This window comes from Urtica dioica, chromosome 2 (genome assembly GCF_054948205.1).
Source record: "Urtica dioica subsp. dioica isolate 48M chromosome 2, U.dioica_male_clone48M_v1_H2, whole genome shotgun sequence".
NCBI lineage: Eukaryota > Viridiplantae > Streptophyta > Magnoliopsida > Rosales > Urticaceae > Urtica > Urtica dioica.
Genome location: NC_142757.1, coordinates 32,132,453 through 32,156,087, shown reverse-complemented (window position 1 = coordinate 32,156,087; position 23,635 = coordinate 32,132,453). Strand labels below are relative to the sequence as shown.

General features: G+C 39.3%; 2 protein-coding genes across 2 annotated transcripts; both read right to left on the bottom strand.

Moving 5' to 3' along the window:
• Positions 1 to 6,414: 6,414 nt before the first annotated feature.
• On the bottom strand, positions 6,415 to 7,602 carry LOC149404389 (F-box/kelch-repeat protein At3g06240-like). Its single transcript, XM_089607507.1, has one exon. The coding sequence runs from the start codon at positions 7,600 to 7,602 to the stop codon at positions 6,415 to 6,417; it is 1,188 nt and encodes a 395-aa protein (XP_089463633.1).
• A 15,213-nt stretch (positions 7,603 to 22,815) lies between these two features.
• On the bottom strand, positions 22,816 to 23,238 carry LOC149404388 (uncharacterized). The gene has a single exon (XM_089607506.1). It carries the CDS (start codon positions 23,236 to 23,238, stop codon positions 22,816 to 22,818), a length of 423 nt encoding a protein of 140 aa, XP_089463632.1.
• Positions 23,239 to 23,635: the final 397 nt, after the last annotated feature.

Below are 23,635 nucleotides of genomic sequence, written 5' to 3'. Positions count from 1 at the left end.
TAATAATTCGATGAGCTATATGATTAAAATCACATGACTTCATATTAAATAGTTTAAATGACAGTGACATGACCAGGTTTTTATTCATAATAAATATTAAAAGCTTGTTTTTAGATTAAGAAAGGAAGTGCTTAGACTTTAGCCTCTATAATTCTAATAATAAAAAAATAACCAAGACAATACACATGAGATAATAATAACAAGATATTATAAAAATGATAAAAATTCAAAATTTATTAGGTAATCATACGGGAGTCAACAGCCGTGCACAAAAGAAGTTGACGTTTTTTATTTCTTTTTTCATTTGACAACAAGGTCCTATTCTTCCGCGCGCTAGCCGCACAAGCTAGTTTTTCGGAATCGGAATTTTTTCGAATCACGTATGATAATAAAAAAAAGTAGATTAATATAATCAAGACAATACACAAGATATAATAACAAAAAGACATTTTTAAAAGGGATCAACAAAATGATGATTTATTAGGTAACCATACCCAAGTCAGCAACCCTACCAGAATGCAAGACTGTGCAATTGCTGCGATCATGAACTGTATCTACAAAAAAATATGAGAAAAGTAGCAAAAACAAAGAAGTTTAGTTGCAGAAAAGAGTACTCAATTTCTAAGAGAACTGTAGTAGCCGAAGTTTTGTAAAAATTTAAATGTGTCTATACACAGGAGATAATAATAACAAGATATTAAAACAAGGATAAAAATTCAAGATTTATTAGGTAATCATACCGGAGTCAGCGGCCGCGCACAATAGAAGTGGACGTTTTTTTTATTTCTTTTTTCATTTAACAGCAAGGTCCTCTTCTTCCGCACGCTAGCCGCACGAGCAAGTTTTTCGTAATCGGAATTACGTATGAGAATAAAAAAGTAGATATAATCAAGACAATACACAAGATATAATAACAACAAGATATTTTTTAAAAAGGATCAATAAAATGATGATTTATTAGGTAACCATACTCGAGTCAGACGAATGAGGTAAGTCAAGCTGACGTTTTTTTATTTCTTTTTTTCATTTAATAACAACTATGTTTGGATATGAATTTACCCACTAATCATAAATGCTACAGTGTTCTTTTTATCGAATTCAATAATCATTTATCTTCAGTGGGTAATATTCCTAACAAGAATGAGTTGGAGTAAAGTAAATCGCACAATTATGTTTGGATAGGAATTTACTAACTGAGAATAAATCGCATGAAAGTTTGGGAACATGTAAGACAGATTTGAGTGTGATTTCCGGGGATGTAGTTATTGATCCTTTCCCGACTACGGGAGATAGTGATCCATCTACTACTCTAACTTTGTGGTTTCCTAGGCTTGGTGAGTATGAGGAGTAAGTAAGTGAATTGAAGGTCATATGATCGGTTGTTCCTGAGTCTATGATCCATGAATTAGGTGAGTAGCTATTGACACTTAAGGCTAGTGGGATGTTACCTTTTCCGGATATATGAAGTGGAAGGGATGTTGGTACTACTTAGCTGAGAGGAATTAATGAGACTAATCAGTTGCTCTAGTTGCTCTTTGGTGAAGAGCTTTGATTCCGATGAAGCGCCGATTGATTTTGATGAGTCTGACGCAGTGGTGTTGAGAGCTTTGCCATCTCGAGAAGCTTTTAAGGGTTTCCAATCCAGAGGCTTGCTATGAATCTTCCAACACTACTCACGGGTGTGTCCTGATCGTTGATAATGATCACACCATGTCCGGTTGTTGCTCTTCTTTGCATATTGGCTTGATGAGGACTCATAGGCATTAATGTTGAGTGCCGAGGACTCGAGAGTGGAGGGAGACGGGGATTGATCATTCATCATGACATGGCGCCGAGTTTCTTCTCGTCTGACCTCGGAAAACACTTCTCGGATGTTGCGAAACGGGATTCGGCTCAAGACCTGGCTTCATACACCATCAAGCTCGGTATTCAGCCATGCGAGAAAGTCAAATACTCTATCCTTGTCCAACATCTTTTGTATCATCTGCTGGTCCTCTGTGCACTTCCAAGAAAACGAGTTAAATAAATCGCATTCATGCCACAGACCTGTGAGGGTGTTGAAGTATTGTGTCACACTGGATGTGCCTTGTTTGGTGTCATGGATGCGATTCTTCAGCTCGAAGAGTTGCGAGGCATTTCCTAAGTCAGAATATATCTCGGCAACTGAATCCCACACAGATTTGGCCGTGGGCAGGAAGAGGTAGGTTTTCCGGATTTTCTGTTCCATTGAAATGATTAACCATGACATGATCATAGAGTTTTCCATCTCCCATAGTGGATAGGAAGGATCTGTCTGTGCTGGTTGTTTGGTGATGCCAGAAAGATACCCGAATTTACCTTCCCTTGAATAAAAAATTTCACAGATTGAGTCCATTGAAGGAAATTTAGGCCATTTAATTTGTGAATTGTGATGATGAGGGAAGGGTTGGTTTCTATCTGGTGTGGTGGAACAGGGTTTGAGCTTGTCGCTGAACTGGAGATTTCACTCGTGTCTGTCATCTTATTTGATGAGGAAGAGGAAAGAAATTAGGATGTGTTTGGAAAAAAAACAGAAAGGAAGGTGTTCAGAGTAGGCTCCGATATCATAAAATAATGTTTGCAGAAATAATTGAATAATTTTATTACTTCCTGATGGTGTATTTATATAGCCTAAAAAATAATATCTAGAGAAAATCAAGGAGATTTTATCTAATTAGGAGTAAATAAAATAAAATCTGTATCCCTAATTAATTTCTTATATTCTGGAATAAGTTACACGTAATATTCTAAGGAGAGAAATAAATCAACCATATATTCTAACAAATCAATACCAACTCATGCTTGATTAGAGTAGTAGTTGGTGATGTCCTTTTCGATGGATCAGACGAAGTGGTGTTCCTCCGTGCAACTTTGGAGAAAGTCGACGTTGCTGAGCCAGACACCGAAAATGAATTCAAACATTAACGTCGATTAAGAACCTGGGTTTTTCTTGTGATTCCTCTATATTCAATAAGCCAAATCACACTTCTCTAATACTTTGATTTTACTATTTTCCTATACCTTATAATTCATTGTTTAAAAAAAAAAGCTCACCTAGGAGAGGGCTTCTAGCCCGAGCCTGCAACGATATCGCCGTCGGAGTCGAAGTTTGAAGGCGATTAGATTGAAAAAGAACTAACCATGGAGTTGTGGCAAAATCTCGATCGAAGTCAAAATGCAAGGGAGAGTGTGTTTTGGGGCTCTCTCTCTTTCTCGTAACCTTCTCACTTCCTCTTCCTTTTTCAATTCTAATTTTCTCTCCTTAGGGTTCGTCGTTTTTTGTTTTTTTTTAAGAACCATGGATGTTGTGTTGTCAATGGTGCCCACAAGAAGAGTTGTAGTCTTTATTTTGTACATTTGATGTAATAAAGTCTCACGAAGACTCTTGCTTGTAATTGCTTATTCATTAATAAAAAGTTGAAACGTTCATTCATTCTTCATTGTCTGTTTGAAGCTTTATGATAAAACATTAGTCTTTAGTCCATAAACAAACTTAACAACTTACGAAGAGACAAATGTAGATTTGCATGAACAAACTCTTCGTAGTTTGCTTAAAACGATATATTCGCAATCTAAGGGTCAAAGGACTATTGACCTCAGTACGATTGTTATGAGAATCTATGATGTTTGGTTATGGGGCATTGAGAGTTTGAGACTCTACAGTTCTTCTAGGTATCTTCCGAAGGTACTGAATTGACCAGTGCACTTCTAGAGACAAAATAAGAACAAACTATTTAACCTCTTATGTCTCGAAGTCACTACGTATGAATTGCATCGTGCTTACCTTAATCCTGAAATGAGACATGCCATTTCACATTCTCATTTGAGAAAGTCAGAGTTCGGACTCACTATGTGATTCTGAACATGACCTATTGGTGAAGTACTAAGTTGTGAAGATGTCATGAGTAACTTTGTGAAGTTCTCATAGATATGGAATTCATGTACAAGATTCCTGAAATGCAATGTATATCACCTCATGCTTTGTTCCTTGGAATGTGAATAAATGAACTGGCCAGTGTCCAAACTGAGTCTTGACTCTTTTGGATGAAACAATGTGACTTGTTAGCTCCTCGTCAATACATTGTTTCTAACTTATTCACAAGCGACAAATGAGTTGAGGAAATAACAGTTAGAAGGGTAAAATGGTAATTTTGTAAATCCCGACTAGCTGATGATATTCATGAAGGGTAAACATAGATAATATTCAGTGGATCCACTCATCACAATTAAGTTGAATTCTTGAGTAGAAAATAAATTCACTTGAACAGAGAGATTCTCAGTGTCAACTCTTTAGTGGAGTCAGTTGACATTAAGCTAAACTTGGAAAAGGTTTGTGAACTTTTGAGCCCAAGTATTTAGCTCAAGCTTTGTTCATTTGGATCCATGAGGTCACTGTCACAAATCACATCGAGTAGGAATAGTTAAACTAGAAGCTAAGTCAAAACAAGAACGAGACAAGTTTTATGAAAATTGTCAAAAGGGTATTTTTTTCTTTTTGGACATAGGATGAAACGAATGTCAATAAATTTTTTGACATGGTCATTTGATGACTCACATCCACTCGGCCAAGTTAATTTATTTGGGCCTTGTGGATTAATTTCATTTCATAAGAGTTTTATTGAAAATTCTTAATGGGTCTTTCTCATGTTGTCATGAACAAATGAAGAAGCTTCTAGAAGCTCCTTCTGGAGAGCCTCTTGGCCGCCCATCACCCAAAGAAAAATGGAGATTATTTTGTGCATTAATGTATGATGATAGGTGCCAAAAGAAAAAGAGGAAACAAATTTGCATCAAGATGCATAGGGAATTTCGGCCAACAAGAATCAAGGGAGAAGTGAACAAAAGAGGAAACAAATCCAATGCCTTCTAGAAGGCATCTTGGCCGTGTGACTCATGAAGGAAAAGAGAGAATATTTGCTCATGAATATGTGATATTCTATAGAAGAGGAAACTACCTTGGTGAAGGTAAAACCTCTCCTATAAATAGAGCCCTCATTCTTCACATTTTATTCATCCAAAGTTTAAGAGATTGAGAGCTTCTCTCTCTAGACTTGGCCGACTTCTCCTCTCTCTCTCTCTCCCTCTCTAGTTTTCTTTCGTTTTTGTTTTGGCACCTAGGTCCTCATTTGACCTAGCGTTTTTAGCTCTTCGACTTTGAGACTTGTTCTCGAGCCGGCGTGTTTAAAAGTGCCCACTCACTAATTCCTTTTCTCTCGAGTGATTCTTGTGATAGAAACTGTCGTGGTTGCTCGTGTTGCCGAGGAAAGAAGAGAGACGTGCTGCGAGGGGAGACGAACGTTGCAACTTTCCAAAAGCTTCTCAACGTTCAAGCTTCTAAAAAGGTTAGTAAATTTATTATGCTTATAATAGTTCTTATTTACGTGTACTTGCTATTTGTCTAGGTTAGTAAAATTGTTTTACTTGTCAAAAGAAAATTTTTAAAATTCCGCCGCTTACCCGAAGCGTTAAACTTTTTCTTAAACCCTAGATCAATTCCAACATGTTGGTCGGAGAATGGGAGAAGAAAATCGAGGGTGGAGAAGAAAATCGAGGAGAGGAGAAGAAAATCGAGCAGAGAAGATAGAAGGCCGAGAAATTGTTGACCAGAACAGAGCCACGTGTCACCCAGGGAGTAGGCCAAAGTAGGCCAATTTAGCCACGTGTCGCGCAAAGAAAGGGCCAACGGAGTGCTACGTGGCAGACTCGGATAGCAGCTTTAAGTACGGTAGACTCTTATTATCTATTGTATGGATATATATATATATATATATATATATATATATATATATATATATATATATATACCCATATATATATATATATGTTGCGAACTCAGAGATAACAGCTTTGTATGATTTCCAGTCAACTATAAACAGTTTTACATCTTGGACTCTTACTCTTTTCTTTCAACTTATGAAAATTGTTGCCATTGCTACCGGCCGTCTACATTAAACAAACCGACAAACACGAAAGAAAAATAACAAAATTATAAAAAAGGAAATTTAAAATCGAATAAAATATCACAGATACATTCTGTCAATAAAAGAGAAAATAAAAACCAGCATATGTGGTGGCGCGATAAACCTCTGTTTCAGCAACGTTAAGGTTTATGTTACCATTTATACCCCATTACAAAAAAATAATAATAAATAAATAAATAAATTATACGTGGTTTCAACAATCACTTAACAATATCATAAAAACATTATGCTTTCATGAACAAATAAATTTACACACATGATAAACAAAACAGGAGAATAAAAATCAAAATAACACTCTTAGTTTGGCAGTCTGGTATAAACCCATAATATATTTGAAAGGTGTTTGCTAAAACAATCTATCAATAAAATAAATAGAAGTAGCCGAGCACCAAATATATAAAATTATTAATAGAATTTAGCATCCATCATGACTGACTGACACCAAGGTGGGAACATAGGTGGCAACACTGAAGAACCAAAAAGGCTCAAGTAGTTCCACGAGGACAAGACCGCTATCTATGTCGCTATTTATTTGTGGGTTCCACAAAGCAAGGTTGCTGCTCTGTTGGGACTGTTTCTGAATGATCAAAGACCCGTTGCTCAAAAGTCCGCAAATATCAGGGCGATTATCGAACACGAAAAGCTTGGACCAACAAAGCCCATTATTACCATTGTCGCCATCGCTGATCAACACCCACAAATCAAACACATCATTCCGCGGCGCGATCATAGCCAGTGAGTCCTCCTTCCACCTTACAAGTTCAATGCCCTTAGAGTTATAAACAGGGCCGTCAATTACATGTCGCACTTTGTCGTTCCGGTACGTAAACGACAAGAGCACAAGATTGTACTCACTTTTGATAGTCCAATCTCCTCGAAAAATTTCTTGCTTGGCAAGGAAGTAAAACGATCCTTCAATCGAAACCCCCCTATGTTTAGAGCTCCTGAGCTTGAATCCGGAGAGGGGTTCGAGTTTCCTCCATGAATTGGCTCTCGTGCTGAACACGTGGAAAATAAGCAGCCACACAAAATAATCACCTTCTATTTTCCTCGTTTCCCCTACTCGTAGAACCTTGTGATCGTCGTTGTCTTCGTCAAACCCCAAATCCAAAATTGGGGAACGATCGGGAATGTTGATGTAGTCGTTTACGGGCTGTGAAAGAATCCTGAATTCTCCCGTGGCCGGGTTTGACAATATCAATGGCTTTGAGAGAAGAATAAGGCCGTTAGAGGAGCCGATTAGGTTGATGTTGTTGATTTTTCGGAGTTTCATAGATTTTAATTTGGCCAGTAAATAAGAATTTTCAGACTCTACATCTGATGGAATAAAATCAGTTTGACGTGGAGCGGAGAGCAGTAACAATTTTTGAACTTCACTCTCATGGCGTACTCTGTCAAACCCGGATTTCTTTGCTAAAACGATGAGGGAGATTTCATTGGAGGTACGAAGCATCTGATGGCGACGATGAGCTTTCTTCAGATCGTCGTCGTTGGTGATGATGTCCAGCCACTTCTTCGACACGCATTTGAATTGGATGAGAGATTTCGCTGGTAACTTCGGAAAAATCTCTGCCAGCAGTAGTTCTTCCGGTAATGTTGCCATGTTTCGGTGTTTTAATAAGCTCACAAGAACCCTTATAATTTACTGTGAATCTTAAATACTTGACTTAGCCTGCAACGTCATATATGCATGTATATCTTAAACAAGTCTGACATATTGCATGCAGTTCAACTAAACAACATAAATAAACATAAGCAATAGACATACATCAAAATATCTATAAAAAAAAGCTAGAAAGTAGAAACCAGGTGACTCAACTGAAAACCACAATACACCATTCGGAAACTTGTTTTTCAATTGAGCACAACAAACCGTTCGGAAACTTGCTTTCAACTGAACACAATATACAGTTCTGAAACTTGTTTTTTCAACCGCACAACACAATATACAATTTAGCAACTTGTTTTTTTTAACCGAGCAACACAATACAATTTAACTAAACAACACAAGTATACGATGAGCAAATTGACATACCTCAGTACCTTCGACTAAACCAGAAAATTAGCATTCCTATTATTAAAATTGGTAAGAAGAGGTGGTGGCTTTGGGTAGAGTGGCGGCAGAGGAGGTGGTGGCTGAAATGGGGGCAGTGGCTGTGGTTAAAAATAAATAAATTAATTAATTAAAACAAAACGAAAATCGGTAATCGAAACTAGACCATTCTCACAAAACAAAAAATAAGAATAAAAATAATCCAATATTAGAATAAACGTAACGATGATCGAAATCAGAATTCCGAATTTATTACCTTACAAAACAGGAACTATGTCGTCGAGATGATACGATTGTGTGTGGATGATACGAATATTTATTTATTTATTTATTTTTTGTATTGGAATATGAATTTATATTTATATACGAGAAAAAGGAAACAAAAATTTAGGGTTTCAGCTACGGTTTAGGTCTATTATTATCTCTCCTCATTTAGTCCTCCTATTGGTGGGCTTTTTCAAAGTCGGAGGACCACTTATTTTGGTCCCATAAACGTCCATATCCTTGTAAATATTTTTCATAAATACTAGTTTTGCATAGCATATATATATATATATATATATATATATATATATATATATGTTACTGTGATATACATATCTATTTTCAGTTTTTGGTATATCTATTAACTATTAGTAAAGTATATGATTAAATATTCATTTTGAATATACACGAATGAATCAAGAATTTACTTTTTAAAAATTTCATTTTACATTTATGGAATATTGATTATGTATTGGAGAGAGATTCAATTATTGTAACCATATACATTATAATCAATAGAAGTAGCACCATGTATATTCCATCTCCATGTCCATGTATACGGATTGGTATGGTATAGTATTATGAAATATGAATATAATATGCATACATAATATACACACGTGTATATATATATATATATATTACAAATTAGAATAATTGGATACCACAGCGTCAAGTAATAAAATGATCTCTCAAATAATAAAAAAGAAAAATTATTTTTTTGGCCCCTGTAATTCGTCACTCGTAATAAGTGTCCACCCCAACTTTATTTTCTATGTTTTTGCCCATTGATCTTTGTTATTTTCCATATTTCTTCCTTCCGTCCATTGTACCGTCAAATTTTTTGGTTAAATGGCCATGGGTCACGCACGTGATAGGCCAAATAAAGAGAAACTACCGAGTTACCCTCACGTCCGATATAGGGAAATTGCTCTATTTGCCACTCTTTTGATAACTTTTTCTCACATTCCACTAAAACCTTAATTTGTCCCAAAATGCCACCATAACAAGAGTAAAAAGTCAAGTTTGCCCTTCACTATCTATTTTCTTTACAAATTGGCATCTATGTTTACTCAACCATTTTCTCCCGAAATGAAGACTGATTAATACTCAGTCAAAACCCATTTACCCCGAATTGTTCTCCTATTTCTCATATCAAACTCAAACTTTTCTCATTTTCCCTCTCTCTCACGTCAAAACTGTCGAACTTCTCTCTCTCTCTCTCTCTCTCTCTCTCTCTCTCTCTGTAACTGCATGTAACCTCCGGGAAACCGTCGACTCAAACCCACCCATTTCGTCTCTACAGTAACTCTCTTTTCTCAACCCACTCAAACCCATCACATCTCACCCGAACCCCTAACATCGAGAAGAAAAACGGAGGACTCAAATCCATCACCCCCGCGTCCGACACCCCCGCGTCGGAGTCCTCGAATCGTAACTAAAGTCCCGGAGGAGCCGGCAAGTTCAATGCCGGCTCGGAAACGGAAAACAACAACTTCGCCCAAACCCCGGACGAAAATGAGAACTTCAAAGGTTAGTGTTGTTGATGAAATTTTCTTGATTTTTCAGAATATTAGTCTCTGAACATGGGAATCGGTTCATCTCTGAATATTTGTTGGTGATTTTGTCTCTGAATACTTGTTGGAATATTTGTCTCTGAACATGGGAATCGGTCTGTATTGTTGTTGTATTTGTCTCTGAATATTGTTGTTGTATTTGTCTCTGAATAGATATCAACAATGTTGACATCGATGTCAACATTGTAGACATATATGTCAACATTGTTGAAATCTATATCAACAGTGGACAATGATGTCTATGTTGACATCTATGTCAACATTGTTGACATCTGATGTCTACAATGTTGACATCAGATGTCTACAATGTTGACATCAGATGTCTTCAATGTTGACATCTATGTCTACAATGTTGACATCAGATGTCTACAATGTTGACATCAGATGTCTACAATGTTGACATCAGATGTCTTCAATGTTGACATCTATGTCTAATGTCAACATTGTAGACACATATGTCTTCAATGTTGACATCTATGTCTGATGTCAACATTGTAGACATAGATGTCAACAATGTTGACATCGGATGTCAATATTGTAGACACATATATATGTCTACAATGTTGACATCTGATGTCTACATTGTAGACACATATGTCTGTTGGAATCGATATAGGGTTTAAGAAAAAGTTTAACGCTTCGCAAAGCGGCGGAATTTTTAAAAAATTTCTTTTCAAGTAAAAACAGTTTTTTACTAACCTAGACAAAGAGCAAGTACATATAAATAAAAACTATTATGAGCTAAGAAGTTTACTAACCTTTCTTGAAGCTTGAACTTTGAGAAGCTTTTGGAAAGTTTGCAACGCTCGTCTCCCCTCGCAGCACGTCTCTCTTTCTTTCCTCGGCACCTCGAGCAACCACGAAAGTTTCTATCACTAAATCACTCGAAATAAAGGAATCAGTGAGTGGGCACTTTTAAACACTACGACTTAAGAACGAGTCTTGAAGTCGCAGAGCTAAACTCTAGGTCAAATGAGGACCTAGGTGCCAAAACAATAAAACGAAATTGACTAGAGAGAGAGATGAGAGGGGCGGCCACAAGTTCTAGTGAGAGAGACTCTCAATCTCTAACTTATGTGGAATGAATAAATGAGAAGAATAAGGCTCATATTTATAGGAGAGGCTTTACCTTCAATAAGGTAGTTTCCTCTTCTATAGAATATCACATATTCATGAGCAAATATTCCTTATTTCCTTTTCTCATTTGAGCGTGTGAGCCTTGGCTTCTAGAAGCAAAATTGTTTCCTATTTTACTTGCCTTGGCCGCCCATGTCATATCCTCCTAGAGGAAATTTGTTTCCTCTTTTTCTTTTGGCAAGTATCTTCATACATTAATGCACAAAATAAACTCTCTTTCACACTAAGGGCTGCACGAAATTTGGTCTCCCATTCACTTGGGTTGGACGGCCAAAAGCCTTTTAGAAAGGCTTTCTAGGTTTTTCTTTAATTGTTCATGACAACACAAGAAAAGCCCATTAAGAATTTTCAAGTAAAATTCTATGAAATGAAATTAATTCACAAGGCCCAATAAACATGTTATGGCCGTGTGATATAATATGTCATCATATGACATTGTCAAAAAATTTATTGACATTCATTTCATGCCATGTCCAAAAAGACAAAATTACCCTTTCGACAATTTTCGTTCTTGTTTTGACTTAGCTTCTAGTTTAACTATTCCTACTCGATGTGATTCGTGACAGTGACCTCATGGATCCAAATGAACAAAGCTTGAGCTAAATGCTTGGACTCAAAAGTTCACAAACCTTTTCCAAGTTTAGCTTAATGTCAACTGACTCCACTAAAGAGTTGACACTGAAAATCTCTCGGTTCAAATGAATTTATTTTCTACTCAAGAATTCAACCTAATTGTAATGAGTGGATCCACAGAATATTATCTGTGTTTACTCTTCATGAATATCATCAGCTAGTCGGGATTTACAAAATTACCATTTTACCCTTCTAGCTGTTATTTCCTCAACTCCTTTGTCGCTTGTGAATAAGTTAGAAACAATGTATTGACGAGGAGCTAACAAGTCACATTGTTTCATCCAAAAGAGTCAAGACTCAATTTGGACACTAGCCAGTTCATTTATTCACACTCCAAGGGAACATTGTGGGCACCATTGACAACAATGTCTACAATGTTGACATCTTATGTCAACATTGTTGACATAGATGTCAACAATTTATTGTTTTTTTTCTTGATTCTCATATCATTTCCTTATCTGTTAATCTTTATTTTCAGGGTTGGTCGAGATTTGTTCCCGAAGGGAACATTGTTGACCATAATTTCAGTTTCTTTGGATCCCTCGAGAAATTCGAGGAAGCTGCAGATATGAACGAAGAAGAGAAGTCATTGTTTAGCAACTGCTGCTTTGGCCAGTTTCTGCAACTACCAAAAATCAACCGCTCTTTGAAGATTATCAACCACTTGCTAATGAGGGTTGGTAGGTATGATGGCGAGGAGGAGTGCGGAGATGCACTATTTATTGAGGTTGCCGGACAACCACGTGCTTTAATTGATTGAGCTAAATTGATTCATAAACTCTTATTTATTTAATATCAGTTTTTGTTAAAATTATGGTACTTTAATGATTATGGTATGTAAAACTTTAACTTAATCTTAGTTTTCTGTAAAAATTATGGTACTTTAATGATTATGGTATGTAACTTTCCCATTCACTCATCGTGTATGCCTTTGCGGCACCGTAAAATTTCCACTTCACATCCTTCGAAATCCCCTTAAAATCAGTCTTCAAATTACCGGCGAGATGAAACATGCAAAAACCATGATAACCATGATAACATGCAAAAACCACTTCACATCTAGTGGATGAATTTAAATTTAGTTCTTCACTTAGGCAAGCAATTCACAACATTACACATATATAAAACATAGTGTAAATAGACATATTAAGCAGTTTCAAGCATTCAAGTCATACAAAAACCATAAATATTACGAAGTTTAGACCAATGATGTGGGGAATTCATCGTCAGAGTCATTTCTTGTTGATCCTCATCCTCCTATAATAGAGAAGTTCCTCTCTCTGGGTTTTCAGCATAAACAGTCGTGTCCCCTTGGGCACGACTTCCATAAAATCTCTTTTTTTCTTCAACTGAGTCTCCCAGTCGTCTCCGATGATTTCTTTCATAACACTTTCGAGACACATGATCGGACCCGATTCAGTTTCACTACAAAAAGTATCCAAGTACCATATGTACTCAGCCTGGCTCATTTGAAACTCCGTGAGTTGTGCATCACCGAGTTCCGATCCGCTTGCCTTATTAACATCAATTGACTACAATTTTAGTAATTGTCTACAATTATAGGTATGAATGTCTACAATCATAAAAAATAATAACAAAAAATCAGCTTTGCTTGGCATCAAAATGTACCTCATTTTTAGAACATTTTCTCTTTTGGGGCTCGAAGTCGTCATAGCTTGTCACCGGAGATTCAATGGAGTGTTTTTCTGACATTTCTGCATATTTTTTACAATATTAGAGTCAACAACGTTCATTAGTTGTTGACATCAGATGTCAACAGTTGACGTCCATTGTTGACATCTAATGTCAACAAGACTTCCAAAGGCTTTCCATCTCACAAGTTCACACCAACATTAAGCAAAAACCCACACTCTGATTCACAGTCACAAAAACATGCAATGTAGAACAAAAACTCACCATCATGTAATGCAAGCAAAGGAACAAAATTGTTGGCATTTATGTCAATATTGTTGACATCTAAAGTCAACATTGTTGACATATATGTCAACAAATAATGAACGTCATCTTCAAAAATCACATAACATACCCATAACAAACTCATGCTTTTAAACAACAAAAACTTCATTATTTCAAGATGAAAAGCTTTTTTTATACCCGAAAAATGAAAAAAAAAAAAAAAAACGAACCTAGGGTTTTATTTCGTGGATTGCAACTTCTCTTTTCAAAAATCACATAACATACCCATAACAAACCCATAACAAACCCATGCTTTTAAACAACAAAAACTTCATTATTTCAAGATGAAAAGCTTTTTTTATACCCGAAAAATGAAAAAAAAAAAAAAAAAAAAAAAACGAACCTAGGGTTTTATTTCGTGGATTGCAACTTCTCTTTTCAAAAATCACATAACATACCCATAACAAACCCATGCTTTTAAACAACAAAAACTTCATTATTTCAAGATGAAAAGCTTTTTTTATACCCGAAAAATGAAAAAAAAAAAAAAAAAACGAACCTAGGGTTTTATTTCGTGGATTGCAACTTATCTTTTTTTGGTCGGAATGCTCCTCCGACAATAACTGAGCTCCTCCGACGAATTTTTTGAGCTGTGTTCACGAGTTTTCTCAGCTTGGACGAGATGCGGGAGAGTGAGGGAGAGAGAGATAAGATCAGGAAGACAAACAGAAGAGATGGACAGGAGAAATGGGTTTTGACTGAGTCTTCATTTAGGCTGAGTAAACATAGATGCCAATTTGTAAAGAAAATAGATAGTGAAGGGAAAACTTGACTTTTTACTCTTGTCATGGTGGCATTTTTGGACAAATTAAGGTTTTAGTGGAATGTGGAAAAAAGTTATCAAAAGAGTGGCAAATAGAGCGATTTCCCTTTGATATATTGATTTCATTATTTAAAGGAATAGAATAATAATTATCAGAATAATATAATACTTATTACCCCCAAAATACATAAATAAAATAAATTGAAACTCCCAAATGCTCTTGATCTAGGCACTAAGACAAATAACAGTAAAGGATGCGACTTTTGTCACATCCAAAAGTCATAAAGTCGCATCCAATGGTCTAAATAGATGCGACATTGGATGCGATAAAGTCGCATCCAATAGTCCGTATCTGTTGACCCTGTATTCGACTGGTCGCATCCAAAAATCCAGGTTTTGGATACGACAAGTCGCATCTATTATCGCATCAATAAATATTCCACTATATTTATTTTTGCGGGATATTAGACTATTGTTGATGTCGAAATCTCAACAATCACAAATATTATTTAAGATATATTTATTTGATTTATTTAATGGGTCTCAAAAAGACGTTGTATAAGAAACAAATGATATTTAATTGAAAGAAATATTAATACGAAATAATAAAAGAAGAATCTTTATTAATATCGGCTACTTACAAGGAGGTGAAGTGTCGAACTCAAGTAGGTGAGCTCAACAGATTTAAAGAATTTGAATAAGTACGTAATATAGAGTGAAAGCTTGTGTGTGCGAAAATGGATACAACAATTATTATTTATATGCGAAGAAATGATCGTCTCTTGGACATGTGTTGATCAGCTCGTTCTCGCCACATCGCGGAATGGTCAAGTCTTAGATCCTATCTTCTCGGTGAGATTGAGGGTTGACCATGACTTCGTTACTTGGCTAGGTCAACATGGGCAAACTAGATCATTCTTCTGTAAACTGGGCTTGGGCTTTTCCTCCTCGAGCTAGACTGGATTATTTATTGGGCCTTTGGTCAATCCAAAGCCCAATAAATAATAAAATTTATTTTTTATACCCCCACAATTAGAGCCCCCAAATATTTCCAAAAAATTTTGAATATTTTGAAAATATTTTGTGTGGAGAGTCTGAACTGTCTCAAAATTTGGAGGGAAGTTGCTAAATTTTTTGACACGTGGCTTCGTGTGATGGCGCGCTCTTGTTGATGATTGACACGTGGCACGCTCTAGTCATATTGGAAAAGTCGGAGTCGAAGAGTCGCGGGTGTTTGTTGATATTCTCGCGGATATCGAATATTTGATTTGATTTTGAGAGATTTTCTCGGAATGCGGCTGGATATAATTGTATATAAATACATGCAACGAAAAGACATTTCTTCTCATTTATATTTAGAGCATCCGAAGTAAAAGGTAACTTTTTCATACTCTTACTTATTTTGAACTCTCATTTTCTCTCTGAGTTCTTAGTTTCGTATAGACTTCGGCTAGTTTTTGTTCTTAGTTCGACCAGCGAACTCAAACAAGTTCATATCTCTAGTCACTTCATCCCCTACAACCGTTAAGTTTAGATGTCGAACTCAGGAGTTCGACCATCGGGGTGTAACCTCTTAGGGAACGAGGACATCATTCTACCTTCTGCTATAACCTCTTTAAATTTAAGGGGGATTCGTGAAAAGTACCAGATACCTCCAGAAATCCAAACCCTTCTTCCCCCTCCCGGAGCCACGGGTGACACCATCGTAAAGGACTTCTGTTGCATATACGAAATTTGGCTAGAGTCTTGCGAGCTGAGGTTTCCTATTCACCCGCTTCTGTTCAACATCGTCGAGGCTCTCGGGTCAACCATGCGTCAGATGTGTCCGAACTTTGTCAGGATGGTATTGGGTCTAATAGTTATGGCCCGAGAACAAAAGGTCAAACTCACTCTGATGGATTTAGTCTGTCTTTGTGTTGTCAAGGCGACTCGAAATACAATCTGAAGTGTTTCTATCTTTCGAAGGCCGCAGGTAAGGGAGTGATCTCGGGCATTCCTTCGAAGGACAAGTATTGGGGGAGGCGATACTTTTACTTCTCCGTTAATGAGCACTCTTTCAGGAGCCGAGCTCAATCCTTCTCGTCTAAATGGGCGAGCTCGCCGAGTATGCTTAGATTATATATCTTGTCTTTAAAATAGTTAGTGAATCACTCTAAATTTTCATTTATTTTGTTTTTCCATGAAAGATCAAGGCACCCCCTCAAGGAGACGAGTTCGCCGAGAAATTTTCAAAGCTTCAGGAGGGTTTCGGTGAATGGTCGAGCTTCACCCCGTACAGGTTCACCTCGGCCAAACTTTGGGCTTACCCAACTATGTCGAAAGATCTCGAAGAAGGTTAGTTCGATAGGAATCGAGTTCGCCTTTTTCTTATTATTACTATTTTTTACTAAGTCTTTTTAGACATAGGGGACAATATGAACACGCCAGTGAGTGCTCGTGAGGCGAGGTAAAACAAGAAGGGGCTCGCGGCCTCGACCTCGACTCCGGCGCCGACGGCACCTACTGGGGACTCCGACGTCGAAGTGACGGGAGTCGGATTGGTGTCTTCGGTCTTGGTAGTCCCAGTGGATTTGGACAAAGTGCCGAGGCGGCTGAGACCGCGGAGAGGGTCGTTTCGGGAGCCGAAGCCCCTGAGTCCGCTGCTCCCGTGATCGAAGGGGAGCACGCCGCCGAGGTCGCGGCGGCGCCTAAGAAGAGAAGGACCCTGGCGGGTCGAACTCCTAAGGGCGAAGTGCCCGATGAAGGAGAGAAGAAGAAGAAGAAGAAGAGGGACCAAGTCCCGGAGACTAGCAAGGAGGCCGAAAAAGATCCTGCTGCCAAAGTCCCCACGGCTGCAGTGGTTCGGGCCGACAAAGGAAAAGGGGTTGCTAAAGGGAGTATGGCATCATCAAAGTCGCAGAGTGGCGGCCGAGCTGATTTTGTCCCGACCTCGTCCCGAAAGAAGAAGGATGTCTCCAATTTTCATTATGTGCAGGATCATATGTTGTACGACGACATATATTCTTCGGCGAGGTTCCTCCGTCAGCTGACCTGGTTCGACATGGCGCTCCCGAAAGTGCTCGAGCTCGCCGAGTCGGACTGGTACAGAAAGATGGCTTCGGCCATCATCGTGGTAAGCGTCTTATCGTATTATATGTTTGTAATCGAGCTGTTATACTTTGAAAAAATTCTTTAAGAAATTTCTCAAGAAGTCGTGCTGAATTTTTAGTTGAAATTTTTTATGTTGTCGAACTCTTATCTTAGAAGAAATTTTTGAAGTCGAGCTGACATATATATATATATATATATATATATATATATATATTATTTCAGTTGTCGACCCAACTGAACCGAGATGTGTTTCGTTATGAGAAACGCATCCTCGATGCTAAAGCAGAGCGGGAACAACAGGTCGATGTTCAGAAAGGGACGAAGTCCCTTCACGTCGAGGTCGAGGCGATGAACGACAAGGTCGCCACACTTCAAGAAGATCTTCTTGCCAAGGATGTCCTTCTGGATAGGGCGAAGCAAAGGAACGAAGAGCTCTACGGCAAGGCTCACTGCCTGTCCGTGGACCTCAACGACAAGAAGGCGAAGATCAAGAAGTAGGGTGCCTTTGCGGACGGCTTGAAGAGGGAGAAGGAGAAGCTCAAGGTCGACCTGGCTGCTTGGGACAAAGTGCTGAAAGATGCTCTCAAGGAGCTCACCAAGACGAAGAGGACGACAAAGGCAGACCAGGATCGGGCTGTGCACGCGGCAAAGAAGGCGACTTTGCTGCGATACCGGGAGCACATTCTCAAGTATCGAGCTCAGAAAGAGAAGACGAACGAGACCATCCTTGTCCTAAAAAATTTTGAGCAGTGTCTGGGGAACAAGGAGCTGATCTCGGAGGCACTCAAGGGTGAGATCTCGGAATGAGCTGGCGAAATGAAGGATACCGAGGACAACATCGCTCAGTACAAGGTCGAAGAAGTTCCTTTCACTCCCTACTCGGACTGATCTCCCGCCGACGTCCCCGCGACCGACGTCGAAACTGCTTTCATCGATGAGCATGGCTCAATGCTCGGTCAAACTGACGAGGTCCTCAACTCGATCCCGGAGGGGAATGAGAACGTGTCGGCGTTCACGCCGACTCTCAAGCGAAGAGACGTCGAGGTCGAGCCCCGAGACCAAGCCTATGCCCTTCTTTACTTCGTCAGCGAGGAATTTTTTTTGCTTTATTTTATTTTGAATTTTTTTTTTTTTGCTTTATTTTGATAAATATTTGTTTTCAATAATTAATTTATTTGGGGCCCACATGTTTTGGGCGGAATCATTAATTTGTTGTGATAATTATTGGGGGCTTCGGTACCATTTTTATGTTTATTTGTATTTTTATTTCTATTATTTGCTCTCGACTTATTTATGAATTTCGCTAAGTCTTTTAGGTCGCCAGACCTTTATATTGTGAATGTTTTGCGGATTTTGACTAAGTCAATCAAGTCGCCTAATCGATCTGAAAAATTTCGCTTAGTATAATGAAGTCGAAGTCTTAACAATTTTAACTCGTAAAATTTGCTAAGTCTTTTAGATCGCTGAGATCTAAAAAGTTTCCCATAAGATTTTAGGTCGAAGTCATATAGAAATGTTTTCCAATGAAATTTGCTAAGTCTTTTAGATCGTCGGAGATCTAAATGTTTCCCCTAGGTCGAAGTCATTGAGTGGCCCTTTTTTCTATCAAATCTGACAAGTCTTTCAGGTCGTCTGGCGATCTGAAACGTTTCCTTTAAGATTTAGGCCGAAGTCAATAGATGAATTTTACCAAGAATTTGCTAAGTTTTTTAGATCGTCGGGGTCTAAAATATTTCCCTTAATGCTCTTGGGCGAGGTCGAGCTTGACGGGGAGCGGCCTCTAACTCAAATGTTATTTAGGAATGACGCATTGTGATGTCGAGTCTCGCCATAGGCGTCGTGAGATATTTGCACTGCCGAGCTAGTCTGGTCTCGAGAATGTTGGTTGAAGTGCGAGTTCCGAAGCTCTGTTGATATGTGACACTTGAAGTTTGCATCACATAGGGGAATATATCGTTTTGGTGAAGAAAGGGGGGACTGTGCCTTTGAGAAAAACAAAGGCTGCCTACGTACCCTTACGTAGGGATCAAGTCGGATGTAGTTCAATTCTTACTGGGCTAGCAATAGTATTTCTTCAGGTTTATCACGTTCCATGATCTCAAAATGGGGACTCCATTGAGTGTTTCGAGTTCATAGACACCAGGGTGCCCGACTTTGATGACCTTGTAAGGGCCTTCCCAATTCGCATCTAGTTTTCCGGCGTTTTCCTCGACAGTGTTTTGAAAGACTTCTCGGAGGACGAGGTCTCCTATCACAAAATTTGGATTGGCGTTCTTGTTATAGAACCTGGCGATAGACTGTTTGTATTAGGATAGTCGTATTAACGCTAGCTCCTGTTTTTCGTCTATGAAATCCAAGGCGTCGCATAATGATTGCTCATTCTTTTAATCATCCTCGTGGGCATGCATTGTCCTAAGACTATGCACCTAGTGTTCGATCGGGATGACTGATTCGAGTCAATGTATTAGAGAAAATGGGGTTTCCCCGGTCGGCCTCCGTGGGCTGGTCCGATAGGCCCAGAGCAAGCCTGGTAGCTCTTTCGTCCATCGTCCTTGTTTAGCCATAAGCCTTTTCTTGATGGAGTTTACGATGGTCTTATTTGTTGCCTCAGCATATCCATTTCCCTGAGGGTATTATGGTGTCGACATCCTTAGTTCAACATTGTTGTTGTAGCAAAACTTTCTTAGTCTTTTGGATATGAATTGCGAGTCATTGTCTGCCACGATTTCGTGAGGTGTCCCGTGCCGACAGATTAAAATTTTCCAGATAAAGGCCACCACGTCGATGTCTTTTACTAAGACAAAGGCACTTGCCTCGACCCATTTTGAAAAATAATCTGTCAAGATTAAGAGAAATCTTAATCCGCCTGGGGCGGCTGGCATTGGTCCCACAATGTCCATAGACCACTTCATGATGGGGTATGGCGCCGAAATGGAAGATAGCTTTTTGCGGGTGTTTTTATGTTAGGGGCCTGTCGTTGACACCGGTCGCAGTGACACGAGTGTGCCTTGCAAACAGCTAACATTGTAGGCCAGAAGTAGCCCTGTCGTTTGATTTTTATGGCGAGTGTTCTCCCACTTGGGTGGCTTCCTCATTCCCCCTCATGTACGTCTTCGAGGATTTTCTTAGACTCAACCAATTCGATGCATCTGAGGTATGGTCCTGCGACACTTCTTTTGAATAGGCAACCACTTATCATGCAAAATGTTGTACTTCTCAGTATGAGTTTGTGGTTTGCCATTTTTTCAGTCGGGACTGTACCAGTGGTTATGTAATGTGTGATTTCATCTCTAATCATCCCTTCTATAGTTATTACTGTAGTAACAGTAGTGGCTATAAAAGGTTGTTTGATTGTCTCGACTGATAAAAATTTTCAGGTTTGGATCCGAAGTGGATCCTAAAGCGGTGAGAGCATCTGCGGAAGTATTTTTGCCCCGAGGGATTCGCTTTAGAGTGAATTGTTTGAACTGCACCGTGAGGTCTTTTACGACCTTTAAGTAGGCTTCCATTCGCTTATCTCGTGTTTCGTATTCACCGAAATATTGATTTCCTACGAGTTGCAAGTCGCAAAAAGCTTGAACTTGTGTAGCTCCGACGGCTGTAGCTAATCGTAATCCGGCTATTACTGCTTCGTACTTGGCTTCGTTGTTGGATGCGACAAAATCGAGTCTAAATGATTGTTCAATTATCTCGCTGTGGGGGGAGGTCAAGTGAATTCCTACCATTGCCCCTTGTTTTGATAATGCCCCATCTACTTTCAATGTCCAGGCGCCCTCAATTTCTGTTACAGCGAGATCATCTCTTGGGAGCTCAATTAGAAAATCCGCCAAAACTTGCGATTTTGCGCATATTCTAATTTGATACTCGATGTCGTATTCACTTAGTTCTACGGCCCATTTAATCAATCTTCCTTATTGGTTAGGACTATGTAGAAAACTCCTAAGTGGTTGGGTCGTCATTACTATTACGGTGTGAGATAAGAAGTAAGGTTGAAGTTTTTGTGCGGTGGAAACGACTGCTAGGGCCAATTTCTTCATAATAAGATATTGTGTTTCGGTGTCGACTAACGACTTACTTACGTAAAAGATCGATTGTGGGTCCCCTTGATCTTCTCTGACGAGAATTTCACTAACCGCCGCTTGGGAGACATCGCGTATAGGTAGAGTGGCTCTCCCTCTACAGCCTTTGCGAGAATAGGGGTTATCGACAAGTCTGTTTTCAATTCTTTGAATGTGTTCTCACATTTTTCATACTATTCGAGCTATTTATTTCCTTTGAGGAGGCGGTAGAATGAGAGGCATTTGTCCGTAGATTGCGAAATGAAGCAGTTGAGGGCGGCGATTCGGCCTGGCAATCTTTGCACCTCGCGCTTGTTGTGAGGTGAGAGCATTTCTCGTAGGGCATGTAATTGATCCGGGTTTGCTTCGATCCCTCGCTGGGTTACTAAGTACCCGAGGAACTTGCCGGATGATACTCCGGAACATTTGGTTGGGTTAAGCTGCATTTGGTACTTGTTGAGTACTTTGAAACATCCTTCCAAATATTCGACGTGGTCGTTCTCCCTTAGGGATTTTACAAGCATATCGTCGATATATACTTCCATGGTTTTTCTTATTTTTTCGGCGAACATCTCGTTGACTAACCATTCATAGGTGGCGCCAGCGTTTTTCAGTCAAATTGCATAACCTTGTAGCAGTATGTGCCTCGGTCCGTTATAAATGTCATTTTTTCTTGGTCATCGGGATGCATCAAGATTTGGTTATACCCTGAGAACGCATCCATGAACAACAGGATTTTGTGTCCCGCAGTTGCCTCGACTAGCTGGTCGATGTGTGGCAGGGGGAAACTGTCTTTTAGGCATGCTTTGTTTAGATCCGTGAAGTCGATGCACACATTCTATATTCCTATCTTCTTGATGACGACGGTGTTAGCCAACCAATCAAGATATTTTACTTCACGAATGGAGCCAGCTGTTATGAGCCTATCTATCTCATCGTTGACTACTCGTGCCCTATCGGGGCCGAGCTTGCATCTTTTTTGTTTTACGGGTTTGAAACTAGGATCGACGTTAAGTTGGTGGGACGTAACGTCGATACTAATTCTCGGCATATCTTCCATCGTCCACGCAAATATGGATTTGTTTCGTTTTAGGAAGCAAATCAACTCTCACCGCATATTTTCTTTGAGCTCGGCTCCGATTCCCAAGCACTTGGCGGGATCGAGGCAGTCGAGCTGTATTTGTACTGTCATCTCAGTACTTGGGGAGTCCAACTCTTTAGATTTTGGGTCTTCTTCGCGAGTCGGCTCAATGTTCATTAATTACTATTGCTCCTCAATGGGCGGCTTGGTTTTTAGCTTATGGCTCGTGAGGTAGCAAATGCGAGAGGTCGCCTGGTTCCCTTTAATCTCTTCTATTCCTCCAGGCGTAGGAAAGCGGATACACTGATGGAAGGTTGAAGGTACCGCCATCATCCTGTGTATCCACGGTCTTCCCAATATGATATAGTAAGGAGATGGACATTCCAGAACCTGGAACTCTACTATTTTGTTTATTCCTTCCGTCGTTACGGGTAGCTTTATGGTTCCTATCGAAGGAGTGGTTACCCCGTTGAACCCCGTGAGTTGGGTCTGCTCCCTTTCTATCTTTGACTCTTCTATCCCCATTCTTGTCAGGGTGTCTTTGAAGATAAGATTCATGGAACTTCCTCCATCGATGAGGACTCTAGCGACTTCCCAGTTGGACATGTCGATCGTGATAACGAGCGCATCGTCATGTGGCTCTGTTGCTCCAGAAGCCTCGCTTTCCAAAAATGTGATTTGGATCTCTTGCTACGCCCCGGGCCAGGTGGTTTTGTTCTTCAGCCGTCGCTGATGAGCTTTGATTGAGTTAACTGAGTTGCTGCAGAATTTTGAGCCCCCCATTATGAAGTCCACTCGATGCTTTATTTGTCTCGGCGGGGAGTCGGGCTCCCCTTCTTCAGTCGGTCTTGATCTTTTTGGTGAGGGATTACCTCTCCCTCGGTAGTTGAAGACCTTCTTTTTAGGTGGGGGACCTAAATCAATATTTTTAGTTCTCCCTTTGCGTAGTTTCGGCCAAGGCTTTTCGCATAGTCTCGCAGTTCACCGTCATATGGCCGTTAGT